At 42.9% G+C, this 15821-nt stretch overlaps 1 protein-coding gene across 1 annotated transcript; it reads right to left on the bottom strand.

The window, feature by feature from the left end:
• Positions 1–7516: 7516 nt before the first annotated feature.
• On the bottom strand, positions 7517–15080 carry kcnk13b (potassium channel, subfamily K, member 13b). The gene is made up of 4 exons (XM_029764503.1): positions 14744–15080; positions 9609–10162; positions 8192–8419; positions 7517–7678 (listed from the first exon to the last, which is right to left on the bottom strand). Exons 1-4 carry the CDS (start codon positions 15078–15080, stop codon positions 7517–7519), a joined length of 1281 nt encoding a protein of 426 aa, XP_029620363.1.
• Positions 15081–15821: the final 741 nt, after the last annotated feature.

Below are 15821 nucleotides of genomic sequence, written 5' to 3'. Positions count from 1 at the left end.
AGTGAGCACTGCTACATGTGTTTGTCCAGTGTGGTGGCAGTGGGGTTGTGCTGGGCATAAAGGAAATTATGACTTGGTAGATGCAAAGACCCATCAACCACTAGGAAGTTCACAAAGAACGATTGTGACTACATCTGATGTGACGGGAGCTTCGAACAACACAGAGAACCGTTGTGACTACATGTGATGTGACTGGAGCTTCGAACAACACAGAGAATCGTTGTGACTACATGTGATGTGACGGGAGCTTCGTACAACACAGAGAACCGTTGTGACTACATCTGATGTGACTGGAGCTTCGAACAACACAGAGAAACGTTGTGACTACATGTGATGTGACGTGACGGGAGCTTCGAACAACACAGAGAACCGTTGTGACTACATGTGATGTGGCGGGAGCTTCGAACAACACAGAGAACCGTTGTGACTACATTTGATCTGACAGAAGCTTCGAACAACACAAAGAACCGTTGTGACTACATTTGATGTGACAGAAGCTTCGAACAACACAAAGAACCGTTGTGACTACATTTGATGTGACGGGAGCTTTGAACACAAGGAACCATTGTGACAACATTGGATGTGACGGGAGCTTCGACCAACACAAATAACCATTGTGACTACATTTGATGTGACAGAAGCTTCGAACAACACAAAGAGCCGCTGCGAGTACATGTGATGTGACAGAAGCTTCGAACAACACAAAGAGCCGCTGCGAGTACATGTGATCGGACGGGAGCTTTGAAGATCACAGAGATTCACCTCTACTCTTCTCACACCTTCTGTCAGCGAAACGGAGCAGAGGAGGTTCTCTCTCTCTCTCTCTCTCTCTCTCTCTCTCTCACACTCACTCTCCATCCTGCAGGGCATTAGCCAACTACTGTGATTTCTGTGATAAAGTGAGATTACTCGCACCAGACTGTCATCTTCAGCACATTGTCTTCTTTGTTCTCTTTATGTGGGGTGGCAGGTAGCCTAGTGGTTAGAGCATTAGGCCAGTAACTTAAAAGGTCGCTAGATCAAATTCCCGAGCTGACAAGGTAAAAATCTGTCGTTCTACTCCTGAACAAGGCAGTTAACCCACTGTTCCTAGGCCGTCATTTTAAATGAGAATTTGTTCTTAACTGACTTGCCAAGTTAAATAAAGGTTAAATAAATAGCAACCTAACTGTAGTAGTATATGTACGCCATACACAGTTGAAGTTTATCCAGAGGCTGTACTTCACAATGCTCTTTGAATTATGTGAAGATTACTTTGTTTTGATTCAAAGGAGTACAGCAGTGCCATTTGACGACTTGGGCCTTAAAAAAAAAAAAAAAAAAAATGTGTGTTGTTTTAGCTAGGTGTTTGAAGATATCTGGCACTTAAATTGTTCATTATTCAGAACAGACTTATTTTCAGAATATGGTTTCACTCAAAACAAGACCACCAGACAAGGTCATTTCAGATGTATTCATATTTTTGACTCATTCGTTTCAGCGCTATACTATTTTTTTGTCAACAGTATAGTCATCTTATGATACATTAGTGGTTTCAAAATGAATTACATTTCGAAGTAGCAAACAATGTTCTAGTGACAAGTAGCAGATGTATTCTATTATTCTCAATAATATTCTGGTTGAGCGTTACTGTCATTTCAAATCATTTCATGACCATTTGGTAAAGAAATATCACAAAGCACATTCATGTGATGACTCACAGGCCTTCTGAGGGCTAAGCTATAGCCTATTCACACTTCCATAGTCCCATTGTACTGCTTCTCAACGTGGCATGCTGTTATTTCTGAGGCTTTGGTTTTATCTGCTTTTCTGAAGAACTAACGCTCACTGTGACGTAACAGCCAGGGAATCTGGAGGAGTCTCAGCAGTAACGCTCACTGTGACGTAACAGCCAGGGAATCTGGAGGAGTCTCAGCAGTAACGCTCACTGTGACGTAACAGCCAGGGAATCTGGAGGAGTCTCAGCAGTAACGTTCACTGTGACGTAACAGCCAGGGAATCTGGAGGAGTCTCAGCAGTAACGCTCACTGTAACGTAACAGCCAGGGAATCTGGAGGAGTCTCAGCAGTAACGCTCACTGTGACGTAACAGCCAGGGAATCTGGAGGAGTCTCAGCAGTAACGTTCACTGTGACGTAACAGCCAGGGAATCTGGAGGAGTCTCAGCAGTAACGTTCACTGTGACGTAACAGCCAGGGAATCTGGAGGAGTCTCAGCAGTAACGTTCACTGTGACGTAACAGGCAGGGAATCTGGAGGATTCTGTCTCACCAGCACCCTGTCATCTTTTCCGGTGCGTTCACAAAGTGAGTGAAGAAGAGTACGTCACCCTTGCTCCAACCAATTGCATAATGTAAACTCTGATCTGAACAGTTCTGCTGCTCTCCCTCTGCTCGTCACTTCTTTCTTCAACCCGACTGGCTCTCCTTTTCACAGATCTGTCTAGGTCTATCTCTCTCTTTCGTCTCTCACTTTCTCATTCATCTCTCACGTTCTCATTCGTCTCTCTTGATCTCTCGTTCCAGAATAGAACAAGAACATAACTCTGTGATTGAAAGAATGAGCTCAAAGCAGCTGAAACAACCCAGAGTGACTCGTTTCATTTTCACAGTATTATTATGTACATGCCGGACCAGGCCTGGATAGATGTGGACAAAAAAAGTTATTCTTCATTGTTAGTCTGTATGCTGTTACATTGTGGTGCGTCAACACAAGATCACAGTCCTCATAGTAAACTCTAAAATGGAATCTCTAAAGCAGTGTTTCACACCTCCTCGACTACGCCCAAACAGAATTTTTTTTTGTTGTAGTCCCAGAAAAACTCACCTGATTAAATTCTTCTTCTTCTCTGGGATTGGCGGATCGCATCCAACTTCAAGGTGCATACACCACCACCTAATGTACTAAAGTGTGAGATTAGTCACGGCCTACCTGCATTCAATTATCTTCCTTATTCCTGTTCATATATTGTTTTTGAAAAGAAATGGAAAAATAAACATTTCACCACCAACTAACCCTACACCTATATACCCCTATTTCAACACCAACTAACCCTATATACCCCTATTTCAACACCAACTAACCCTATATACAACTATTTCACCACCAACTAACCCTATATACCCCTATTTCACCACCAACTAACCCTATATACCCCTATTTCACCACCAACTAACCCTATATACCCCTATTTCACCACCAACTAACCCAATATACCCCTATTTCACCACCAACTAACCCAATATACCCCTATTTCACCACCAACTAACCCTATACGCCACTATTTCATAAATATAAATCACGACCCCATAAACTCTTCTGCAGTAAAATCTCATACACCCAGGTACTTCTCTGCAGCTGCCACATACACTCATTAAAAACCCACTACCCCATTCCACTACTTTGACCCCATCTGCTCCTGCACCATGCCAACATCCTGGGAGGACGGGACACCACCACTCAACACACCCTAACTCTTTTGGAGTCACATCTCGTATACCCAAGTATTTCTCTGCAGCTGCCACCACCATCTATTTTCTGTTATTTACGTTCCATCTCTGCTGTACAGTTGATAACCATTGTTATGAATGCTAAGAAGCGAACCTTACTGAAGCATAACTCACTCATTACCCTATCCTTCTGTACTGGCACAGATCTACTGCTCACAGGGATCCTCTCAGCATTCCTCAACCTTGACCCATCCTCCTCCACTTTCTTCACTGCCTCAGCATACAACACCTTCTGCACTACTCTGACTCTGGCCACTTCAATCTGCCTCTCTCTCACCGGACACTTCCGATCCCCAGCAACATGGGCACCCTTAAAATTGACACAGACAACTTTATCCACCAAAACTACACAATCGTCTGTCCCATGCCCTCCTGCACACTTCCCGCATCTTGGAATCTCCCTCCTACACACTGCTGCAACAGGACCATAAATGTTGCACCTGAAACAGCGCAGTGGATTCTGGACAAGTGCTCCAACAGTATAACTGATACATTCTAACATGACTTTGGTAGAGACTCACAACTCAAAAGGACAATGACTCCTCTGTTTCACCACATTCCCCATCAGGTCTGCGTCGCATTAAACAGCAGGCATCACAAACACCAGGACTTTAACTTTAATCGGTCCACCCCCACACTTAACATTACCCTAGAAATCACTCCTTTCAATGGTGCCCTGTTCCTAAGAGCAAGAAACAGATCCTGACCCAAGTTACGTGACACGGAGCGTCTTCTCCCTCTGGTCAGAAGAAACACCAAACAAATATAACAAGTCCAGTACTGGTTACCTTTACTGATTCAACTACACCCAACTCCTTTCTCACCCACCCTGAAACAACAAATGGATCATCCAAAAGGCAAGGGTCCACTTTCTCCAGAGATGTCACTCATACTGGTCCAGATTCTTCTTTATCATGTCTGACGCCATTCTTCCTCAACACACATCTTCCCACTACACTCGTATCATCTTCTTCCTTGCCGTCCATAACCACGTCTATCTGCTCACCACGCACTTGCCATGCCTTCATCCACTGCATTGTTTGCAGAGCATGCACTGATGGCGTTTCTCCAAAGCCCAACTTCTGTTCCTTAGCCCACTTTATAAGTCTGGCTTTTCTTTTACTTGTCCGTGCTTTCTCCATCTCTGTCCCATGTTACATCTCAACCGAGTTCCTGGCTAGTGGCTACATGCGACCACCCCTGATTCAACTTATTGAGAGCTTGATGATTAGTTGACAAGTTGAAACAGGTGTGCTTGTCCGGGGCTACAACAAAATAAATAGAAAAATAGCATGCTGTAGGGGTTGTTGTGAAACACTACTCTAAAGAATAGAATATTACGTTTTGTAGTTTGGTAAGAATAGATAGGGCTCCATTGGTTTGTAATGGTGCTGCCTGGGTGTTTCTGTCCATTGCAGAATGTGTTAAAAACATAAGTGAGAGAGAGCAGTGCCAGAAAAAAACCCAGTATAGCTGATGGACAGAAGCTGCAGACTTGTCATGTTCATTCAGACAGAAATACACTGGACAATCAAAGTATTTTTCTGCTGAGGCTATTTTCCCCAGTATGTTCAGGGTCAGGGTGAAAGTATAGGATGTTTGTGGTCGCAATGATGAACAGTCTGTTGGTTAGTTGTTATCCGCTGGTGATACTGTATATAGAATATCATAGTGTGGATTAAAAACCCCTCAGCTACAAGGTCTTAAAACCTCCTCAGCTACAAGGTCTTAAAACCTCCTCAGCTACAAGGTCTTTAAAACCCCCTCAGCTACAAGGTCTTTAAAACCCCCTCAGCTACAAGGTCTTTAAAACCCCCTCAGCTACAAGGTCTTTAAAACCCCCTCAGCTACAAGGTTTTTAAAACCCCTCAGCTACAAGGTCTTAAAACCCCTCAGCTACAAGGTCTCTTTCTGTATTCTGTGGTGTTACCATGGAAACTGCCTCAGTAACCGTAACCAATAGATTCCAGCACTAGCTACAGTTGGTCCTGATCCAGATGTGGGTGAATGTGTCACACACTAACACACCCCAGCTGATGACCCAGCATGCATCATTCATGTCTTTAAATCTTTGAGACGGAGTGGAGTGGAGTGGCTGACAGAGGTACACTACATGGCCAAAAGTATGTGGTCACCTGTTAGTCGAACATCTCATTCCAAAATCATGTGCATTAATATGGACTTGGTCCCCTATTTGCTGTGATAACAGCCTCCATTCTTCTGGGAAGGCTTTTCACTAGATGTTGGAACATTGCTGCGGGGACTTGCTTCCATTCAGCCACAAGAGCATTAGTGAGGTCGGGCACTGATGTTGGGCGATTAGGCCTGACTCGCAGTCGGCGTTCAAATTCATCCCAAAGGTGTTCAATGGGGTTGAGGTCAGGGCTCTGTGCAGGACAGTCAAGTTCTAGACAAACCATTTCTGTACAGACCTCACTTTGTGCACGGGGGCATTGTCATGCTGAAACAGGAAAGGGCCTTCCGCAAACTGTTGCCACAGGTGGAAGCACAGAATTGTCTTGAATGTTATTGTATGCTGTAGCGTTAATATTTCCCTTCACTGGCACTAAGGGGCCTAGCCCAAACTATGAAAAACAGCCCCAGACCATTATTCCTCCTCCACCAAACTTTACAGTTGAGACTATGCATTCAGGCAGGTAGCATTCTCCTGGCATCCGCCAATCCCAGATACGTCTGTCGGACTGCCAGATGGTGAAGCGTGATTCATCACTCCAGAGAACATGTTTCCACTGCTCCAGAGTCCAATGGGGGTGAGCTTTACACCACTCCAGCCAACACTTGGCATTGCGCATGGTGATCTTAGGATTGTGTGTGGCTGCTCGGCTGCTCTGCCATGCATTAAGCTCCCGACGGACAGGTCTTGTGCTGACATTGCTTCCAGAGGCAGTTTGGAACTCGGTAGTGAGTGTTGCGACCGAGGACAGATTTTTCAGCACTCGGCGGTCTTGTTCTGTGAGCTTGTGTGGTCTACCTCTTCGCGGCTGAGCCGTTGTTGCTCCTAGACGTTTCCACTTCGAAAATAACAGCACTTACAGTTGACTGGGGCAGCTCTAGCAGGGCAGAAATTTGACAAACTGACTTGTTGGAAAGGTGGCATCCTATGGCGGTGCCACGTTGAATGTCACTGAGCTCTTCAGTAAGGCCAGTATACTGGCAATGTTTGTCTATGGAGATTGCATGGGTGTAGCCTAGTGGTTAGCGCGTAGCCTAGTGGTAGAGCATAGCTGACAAGGTACAAATCTGTCGTTCTGCTCCTGAACAAGGCAGTTAACCCACTGTTCCTAGGCCGTCATTGAAAATAAGAATTTGTTCTTAACTGACTTGCCTAGTTAAATAAAGGAAAAAAAAAACGAAAAAAAAACTGGTGTGGCTGAAATAGCCAAATCCACTAACTTGAAAGGGTGTCCACATACATACGTTTGGCCATGTAGTGCATCTAATGGGACTTCGTCTCCATATAGGTAGTACTTCAGGTCAATTATTCTCCTGGATCTCTAGTTATGAAACAATGCCCTCGTCTTTCATTCACTCCCTCAGCGCCTTACACTGCTATGCTGCTCAGTCATTGCTCATCCATATATTTATATGTATATATTATTATTCCATTCCTTTACTTAGATTTGTGTGTATTAGGTCGTTGTGGAATTTTTAGATATTGCTACACTGTCGGAACTAGAAGCAAAAGCATTTCACTACTCTCGCAATAACATCTGCTAACCATGTGACCAATAAAATTTGATTTGATATATAAGTCCCATGCCAAATATGTGATATATATTCTGACTTAATGATATCTGATCAGGCTGTAGTCCATGAGGTCAATTATTTTCCTGGAATATTGTTTTCTTTCTCTATTCATTCAACTGAGTTCCATTGAGATTCATGTATTTTCCGTGGACGGTCTCTCTGGCCAGCCAATTTCTGGTGACTGTCTCTCTGGCCAGTTAATCAGTCTGGCCTATATGTTCACCATGGTGGTTTGCCAGATCTATCTATCCACGCTCGTCTCTGCCAGGCGGTTGTTCATGATGCCCAGGGCACCCACCCCTCCAGAGAAGCCGTTGTGGCCGTGGCGGGAGTTGGTTCCTGATTGGCGAGGGTGACCGTTAGCCATCTCTGACAGCTGCTTCTGCATGATGGCCAGGTTCACCTGAGAAATGGAGAGAAAGAGAGAGGAGAACTACTCTAAATAGCCATCAAACAAGTGCCAGACACAAAACATAGCAGTGAAAAAGAAAGCCATTGATATAGCAGCAAAGCTGACCACCTGGGCAGGGACCAGGATTAGTTTGTGTTCCACATATGCTTTATAGTGTGGTTCACAGTACCAAATGCTCCAGGATCTGGAGCCCTAAGTATTTGACATATGCATTTGAACAAGGTCTTATCTTTTATTTAACTAGGCGAGTTAGTTAAGAACAAATTCTTATTTTACAATGACGGCCTACCCTGGCCAAACCCTCCCGTAACCCGGACGACGTTGGGCCAATTGTGCTCCGCCCTATGGGACTCCCGATCACGATCCGGATGTGATACAGCCTGGGATCGAACCTGGGTCTGTAGTGACGCCTCTAGCACTGAGATGCAGTGCCTTATACCACCGCGCCACTCGGGAGCCCTTATCTGGGAGCAGTATACATCATGTCCTCCATCTTCCCTCTACCTTATTGGCAGCCAGGAAATCTCTCATGGAGATCATCTCTCCAGACATCCTCCGCCCGTCCACCTCGCTCTCATTCACCGCGTCTGTCTCGATGGACAGGTCCCGCTGCGCCCTCAGATGTCCGGGGACCACCACGTTCCTTCGGGGGAGTCTCTGCTGGGGGTGGTGGCCCCCCCTCCTCGGGCAGTGACATGGTGCCTCCATCCTCCTCAACAGCCAGTTCAGCACCTAGAATGAGATTAAGAATAATACAATTTATACTGAACAAAAATAAAATATAAACTCAAGATGTAAAGTGTTGGTCTCATGGTTTATGAGCTAAAATAAAAGATCCCAGAAATGTTCCATATGCACAAAAAATGTATTTATATCAAATGTTGCGCAGAAATTTGTTTACATCCCTGTTAGTGAGCATTTCTCTTTGGCCAAGACAATACATCCACCTGACGGGTGGGGGACAATAAATGGCCACTCTAAAACGGGCCATTTTGTCACACAACACAATGCCACAAATGTCTAAAGTTTTAAGGGTGAGTTCAATTGGCATGCTGACTGCAGGAATGTTCCCCAGAGATATTGCCAGAGAATTAAAATGTTAATTTCTCTACCATAAGCCACCTCCAACGTCGTTTTAGAGAATTTGTCAGTATGTCCAACCTGCCTCACAACCACAGACCACGTGTATTCACGCCAGCCCAGGACCTCCACATCCGGCTTCTAAACCTGCGGGATGGTCTGAGGGGGCAGGGGGAGGTTGCGGTGCTGAGGAGTATTGCTGTCTGTAATAAAGCCCTTTTGTCGGGAAAAACTAATACTGTGCCCCTGCTCAGTCATGGGAAATCCATAGATTAGTGCCTAGTTCATTTATTTCAATTGACTGAATTCCTTATATGAACTGTAACTGAGCAAAATTGTTGCATGTTGCATTTATATTTTTGTTCAGTATATTTCTAAGCACAATTTTAACCAGTCTGTTTCTGCTCTCTTGCCAAGTGTTTATGGTATTGTCATGACAAACAGTTTGTGTTCGTAAATTGGCTAGCTTGAGAGAACACCTCCCACTGACCATTTCACTCACCTTAGCAGAGCTGATTGGGCTGTTTTCATGTTATCTAGAGCGTTGGTGACTGTAACTGTGTTGCTGGCAACAGTTTAATTATGTTTTTTTGCCGACGTTTACTGACACCGGTCAAATTCAGCGGGTGTTGCGCATTTGTAAATTCAGCACTTATTCTGCGCTCTGGCACACTCAGACGAGAGCTCTGAAATCAGAGTAGTTTGCCAGAGTGAATTTCTAAACTCACCCTAAGTACAATGGAGTTGGCAAGCTAACACTACCAGGGGCTTGAGTCACTCTACATAATAAAATGGATTCATCGATGAAAACCATCCAATCACACAATAATAATAATCCCACCTGTTTGATGACGATGGAGATGACGTTGAACAGCGAGTAAATACAGCAGACACCTGTCAGTATAAACAGGAAGTTGCCCAGCCGGTATGCCGTCTGGTTCACATTCCCCTCCTCGTACGCCAACCTCTGGCTGCTCACCACGTCACCGAACCCGATGGTGCTGAACGCCACAAAGCAAAAGTACAGAGAGTCTAGATACCCCCAGCCTTCTACAGCAGAGTACATTGCTGAGGCGCAGCAGGAAACCAAGATGGCAGCGGCGCCAAGGATCAGCATAACACAGTATACTGAAGGCTTCCACCCAGCTAGCCCCTCCCCCCTGCTACATCTCCCACCCCCACCGCTGCCCTCAGAGAGGCGTCGGCAGCCATTTTGGGGAAGCATGGCCTTGCGGCGGCGGCGCTCATGGCAGAACTTGAGGACGAAGGCGATGACGGTGATGACACGCTCCAGGAAGAGGTTGAAGAACAAGATGGTGGCGGCACAGCCGATGAGTCCGTAGAAGATGAGGAAGATCTTACCACCGATCGTCGCTGGCGTGGTCATCCCAAACCCTGGAAAACAAGATGGAGGAAGATGTTATTATTAAGAAAACTGAATGAAAAGAATATTGGTCAAAACTAATAATGATGTATTTGCTTGTATTTATTAGCCATTACATCGTTGCATAGATACATTACCAATAGAAAACAAAAGTGTGACCAACTAAACTGGATCACACTGAACAATGAATGCAGTATTTTGTTTAGTTATATTATTTTCAAAGATCCTGTTTCTTCACAATGATAAACCAGTCAGTCTAAGCATGTTGTTTACTGCCAGCTTTCACAGACAGGTGGAAAGGCACCTTATGAGATAAATGTAAATGTTAAATGTCTCTAAGTCATTTAGCAGACGCTCTTATCCAGAGCGACTTACAAATTGGTGCATTCACCTTATGATATCCAGTGGAACAAGCACTTTACAATAGTGCATCTAAATCTTTTAGGGGGGGGGGGGGGTTAGAAGGATTACTTTATCCTATCCCAGGTATTCCTTAAAGAGGTGGGGTTTCAGGTGTCTCCGGAAGGTGGTGATTGACTCCGCTGTCCTGGCGTCGTGAGGGAGCTTGTTCCACCATTGGGGTGCCAGAGCAGCGAACAGTTTTGACATAGCTCACATGACACAGTCCCCAGATACAAGTATCACGCACACATTTCACACGTTTTATTTCTCTCTTTTCTCATTCTCGCTCCAGCCCCACCACTCCATTGCACTCTAGGCATGCCATCTTTCAGCCCAGTGGAGGAGAATCAATACCTTCATTTCAAAGCTGTACAATGTTTTTTTTGTCATTCGCGATGATTGATTTTTAAGTCATTGACTTGGCATTTGAAAGATTTGAGAACATTGTCCTGTTCCCGTAAAACATGCATAAGTATTCACAGCCAGTCTTCAAGGCTTACAGGGATATAGGATATGTCTGAAATGACACCCTATTCACTGTGTGGCTCTGGTCCAATTCAGTGCACTAGACAATAGTGTGCCTTTTCAGACTGTAGACATTATCCTATCCTTTGACCGTGATTGTAATAGTTTACAGAAACTGACTGTTTTACATGTACACTATGTTGTCTGTCTGTAAGCGTTTCAGCCTGCCCAATGCCCAGCTTTCTGATCCTTCAGTCCATTGTGAGCGTTTCAGCCTGCCCAATGCCCAGCTTTCTGAACCTTCAGTCCATATTGATCATTCTGAAGGCGTTTTACTTGCTGCATTCAGGGTCACATCTCAACAACACAGATCAAATATTTAAAGGGAGATACCTAGTCAGTTGTACAAAAGAATGGATTCAACTGAAATATGTCTACCTTAAATCGACATCCATGTCATTGGCGCCCCAGGGTTACAGTGGGTTAACTGCCTTGCTCAGGGAGCGGGACCCAATGCATTTAACTCCATCTAAATATTTTAAACAAATGTTCTGTGTGGTCTCTAAACATTTACAGGTTGTGCTCTCCTTATAGACTGATGTACAGAGAGCAAAGCCGTGATGAATCCTACGATGAGTCCAGTTCATTCAGTCCAGCCCTTGACTGCTGTCTCTGTTCCCTGTGAGTTGTCACTCTAACAGTGGGCACTCAGGTGGAAAAAACCTCTCTCTCCATTTACTTCCAATTACTGGCTGCCTCTCGGCTTTCACCCAAAATCAATGGATTCACAGTGCAGGGCATCCATTAGTTCCCTTATCAGAGGACAAGAAGTATGGTTATCTATCCTACTCTATAGGAAGCAGTATGGTTATATATGCTACTCTATAGGATGCAGTATGGTTAAAAAACCTACTCTATAGGAAGCAGTATGGTTATATATGCTACTCTATAGGATGCAGTATGGTTATATATCCTACTCTATAGGAAGCAGTATGGTTATATATCCTACTCTATAGGAAGCAGTATGGTTATATATCCTACTCTATAGGAAGCAGTATGGTTATATATCCTACTCTATAGGATGCAGTATGGTTATATATCCTACTCTATAGGAAGCAGTATGGTTATATCTCCTTCTCTATTGGACACAGTATGGTTATATCTCCTACTCTATAGGATGCAGTATGGTTATATATCCTACTCTATAGGACGCAGTATGGTTATATATCCTACTCTATAGGAAGCAGTATGGTTATATATCCTACTCTATAGGAAGCAGTATGATTATATATCCTACTCTATAGGAAGCAGTATGGTTATATATCCTACTCTATTGGAAGCAGTATGGTTATATATCCTACTCTATTGGCCGCAGTATGGTTATATATCCTACTCTATAGGAAGCAGTATGGTTATATATCCTACTCTATTGGACGCAGTATGGTTATATATCCTACTCTATAGGAAGCAGTATGGTTATATATCCTACTCTATAGGAAGCAGTATGATTATATATCCTACTCTATAGGAAGCAGTATGGTTATATATCCTACTCTATTGGATGCAGTATGGTTATATATCCTACTCTATAGGAAGCAGTATGGTTATATATCCTACTCTATAGGAAGCAGTATGGTTATATATCCTACTCTATAGGAAGCAGTATGGTTATATATCCTACTCTATAGGAAGCAGTATGGTTATATATCCTACTCTATAGGAAGCAGTATGGTTATATATCCTACTCTATAGGAAGCAGTATGGTTATAGATCCTACTCTATAGGAAGCAGTATGGTTATAGATCCTACTCTATAGGAAGCAGTATGGTTATAGATCCTACTCTATAGGAAGCAGTATGGTTATATATCCTACTCTATAGGAAGCAGTATATCCTACTCTATAGGAAGCAGTATGGTTATATATCCTACTCTATAGGAAGCAGTATGGTTATATATCCTACTCTATAGGAAGCAGTATGGTTATATATCCTACTCTATAGGAAGCAGTATGGTTATATATCCTACTCTATTGGAAGCAGTATGGTTATATATCCTACTCTATTGGAAGCAGTATGGTTATATATCCTACTCTATTGGAAGCAGTATGGTTATATATCCTACTCTATAGGAAGCAGTATGGTTATATATCCTACTCTATAGGAAGCAGTATGGTTATATATGCTACTCTATAGGAAGCAGTATGGTTATATATCCTACTCTATTGGAAGCGGTATGGTTATATATTCTACTCTATAGGAAGCAGTATGGTTATATATTCTACTCTATAGGAAGCAGTATGGTTATATATCCTACTCTATAGGAAGCAGTATGGTTATATATCCTACTCTATAGGAAGCAGTATGGTTATAGATCCTACTCTATAGGAAGCAGTATGGTTATAGATCCTACTCTATAGGAAGCAGTATGGTTATAGATCCTACTCTATAGGAAGCAGTATGGTTATATATCCTACTCTATAGGAAGCAGTATATCCTACTCTATAGGAAGCAGTATGGTTATATATCCTACTCTATAGGAAGCAGTATGGTTATATATCCTACTCTATAGGAAGCAGTATGGTTATATATCCTACTCTATTGGAAGCAGTATGGTTATATATCCTACTCTATTGGAAGCAGTATGGTTATATATCCTACTCTATTGGAAGCAGTATGGTTATATATCCTACTCTATAGGAAGCAGTATGGTTATATATCCTACTCTATAGGAAGCAGTATGGTTATATATGCTACTCTATAGGAAGCAGTATGGTTATATATCCTACTCTATTGGAAGCGGTATGGTTATATATTCTACTCTATAGGAAGCAGTATGGTTATATATTCTACTCTATAGGAAGCAGTATGGTTATCTATCCTACTCTATTGGAAGCAGTATTGTTATATATCCTTCTCTATAGGAAGCAGTATGGTTATATATCCTTCTCTATTGGAAGCAGTATTTTTATATATCTTACTCTATTTTTAATTACAGAACATAAATGGTCTGTATATAGTATTTCAGTACTAAATAGAAACGCATTAGCTGAGTTTGTCCAAATCCATTTATTTTATTTGTTGTCAAGCAATAAAGTAATTAAGAGACATTAAAGCCTTTAGCTGTGTTGCTTAGCTACAAAATAACAGAGATAAGATTGTCCCTTATGTCATGAACATCCCCTCCCCACCAGGCTTTTGTTTTGCATCACAGTCAGGGTCTGATATCACCCAGACAGAGAGAGATCCTGCTATGCCTGCGGAGGAGATTCCTAGTAATTGGCACTCAAGGCTGCACTAATTGAAGGGGTTTTCATATTCACACCAATTACAAGACACACAATAAGCCTAATTAGAACTTGATGGACATGCATATTGAAGCATAATTTAGTTGGCTGTGATTGTTCTAGTATTGGAATCATTTAATGGTGCCTATTCATAATATAATAATATCCCTATAGTCTACACAAGGGTTTCCCAAGCTCAAATTTGATTTGATTTAGGAGATGGTTGGGAAACCTTGCAAATATAAATAATACAAAAAAAACATTAGTCTAAGAACTACATGTTTTGGAAAGCTGAAAAATATTGTCAACAACTGGCCATTTATAATATGTTACACTTTTAATTGCCATGTAATATTGTCTCAAGTAAGTTGTGATATGTGATAATGATATGTGATAATGATATGTGATAATGATGTGATCTATAGGCTACAGCAAATCTCACCTATGGTCGAGACCACGGTCCCCACGAAGTAGAACGCACCGGTAAAGTCCCACCGAGGTCTGATGGTGTCCACGCGGATCCCAGCCACGTTCGCCTCCTCGTAGTTCCTCAAGAAGTTGTTCAGTTCTTTCTTGCTAAGGTTATACTTTTGGCTGAACTGTTCAAACCGCTGCCCCCAGCGCTCCTTCGCCTCCACTTCGATCGGCTGTTCCAGTGCTGAAAAGACTGCGGCACCGCAGAGGAGATAAAGGATTATGAACACTGCTAACATAAGGAACCTGGCGTTATCCTCGTTGAAGGGACCGAAGCCACAACAGCAGCCGCCCCGGAAAGCCATTACGTAGGATAATCACCGTTCAACAGGTGTTAGGGACGCGACGCATCGTTTTATTATGGAACAAATTACACACTGCTCATCATCTGTCTCTTTAGGTTTATCGTTGAAAATAAAAAATGGTTCAGGATAGAAACTGGTGAAATAGAGTTGGAGGCTGTGAGGATAGAGAGCTGAGAGAGCCAGAGTGAAAAATATGACAGTTTTCCTCATGGAGAGCAGAGAGAAAAAAATTGATATTTCATCATGGAGAGCATAGAGACAGAGACAAAATAAAATAGTTTTCCTCAGAGATTCAACAGTTGTTCACGTCACTGTGAAAAACCCCCCCCACAACAGTACCCATCAAAAGTTGTCAAGGATCTTTGACCATTAATCCAAGTCTAAAATGTCCGTTATTATCTGTTACAATAAACATATGGCGTCATCCTTGACGTTTGTGCGCTTGTCCAAAATAAATACATTACTTTTAGCCTTCCTGATATAGAGTTCAAATGTTATTAAAGAAAATGCGCACAGTTGAAAATGTCCTTTTAACGGTGTGCAAACATATCTTTTTTTTAATGTCACGTCGTTTTTCAAGAGCACCAACATGGCTGTGTGGATACCGAAATAGTTTACGACGATGCATTTGAGGTGCACCCTCTGCTCCGTCTCAAAAGAACGCCCCTCTCGCAGAGGGTGTTGAGAAGAAGACTTTCGAATAGCTTACACTGTATTCATCGAACTGTGAACTCTGTACGA

Source organism: Salmo trutta, chromosome 1 (assembly GCF_901001165.1).
Source record: "Salmo trutta chromosome 1, fSalTru1.1, whole genome shotgun sequence".
In the NCBI taxonomy this organism is placed as follows: Eukaryota; Metazoa; Chordata; class Actinopteri; order Salmoniformes; family Salmonidae; genus Salmo; species Salmo trutta.
The sequence above is the reverse complement of the archived record's forward strand: the minus strand, read 5'-3'. Positions and strand labels throughout refer to the sequence as shown.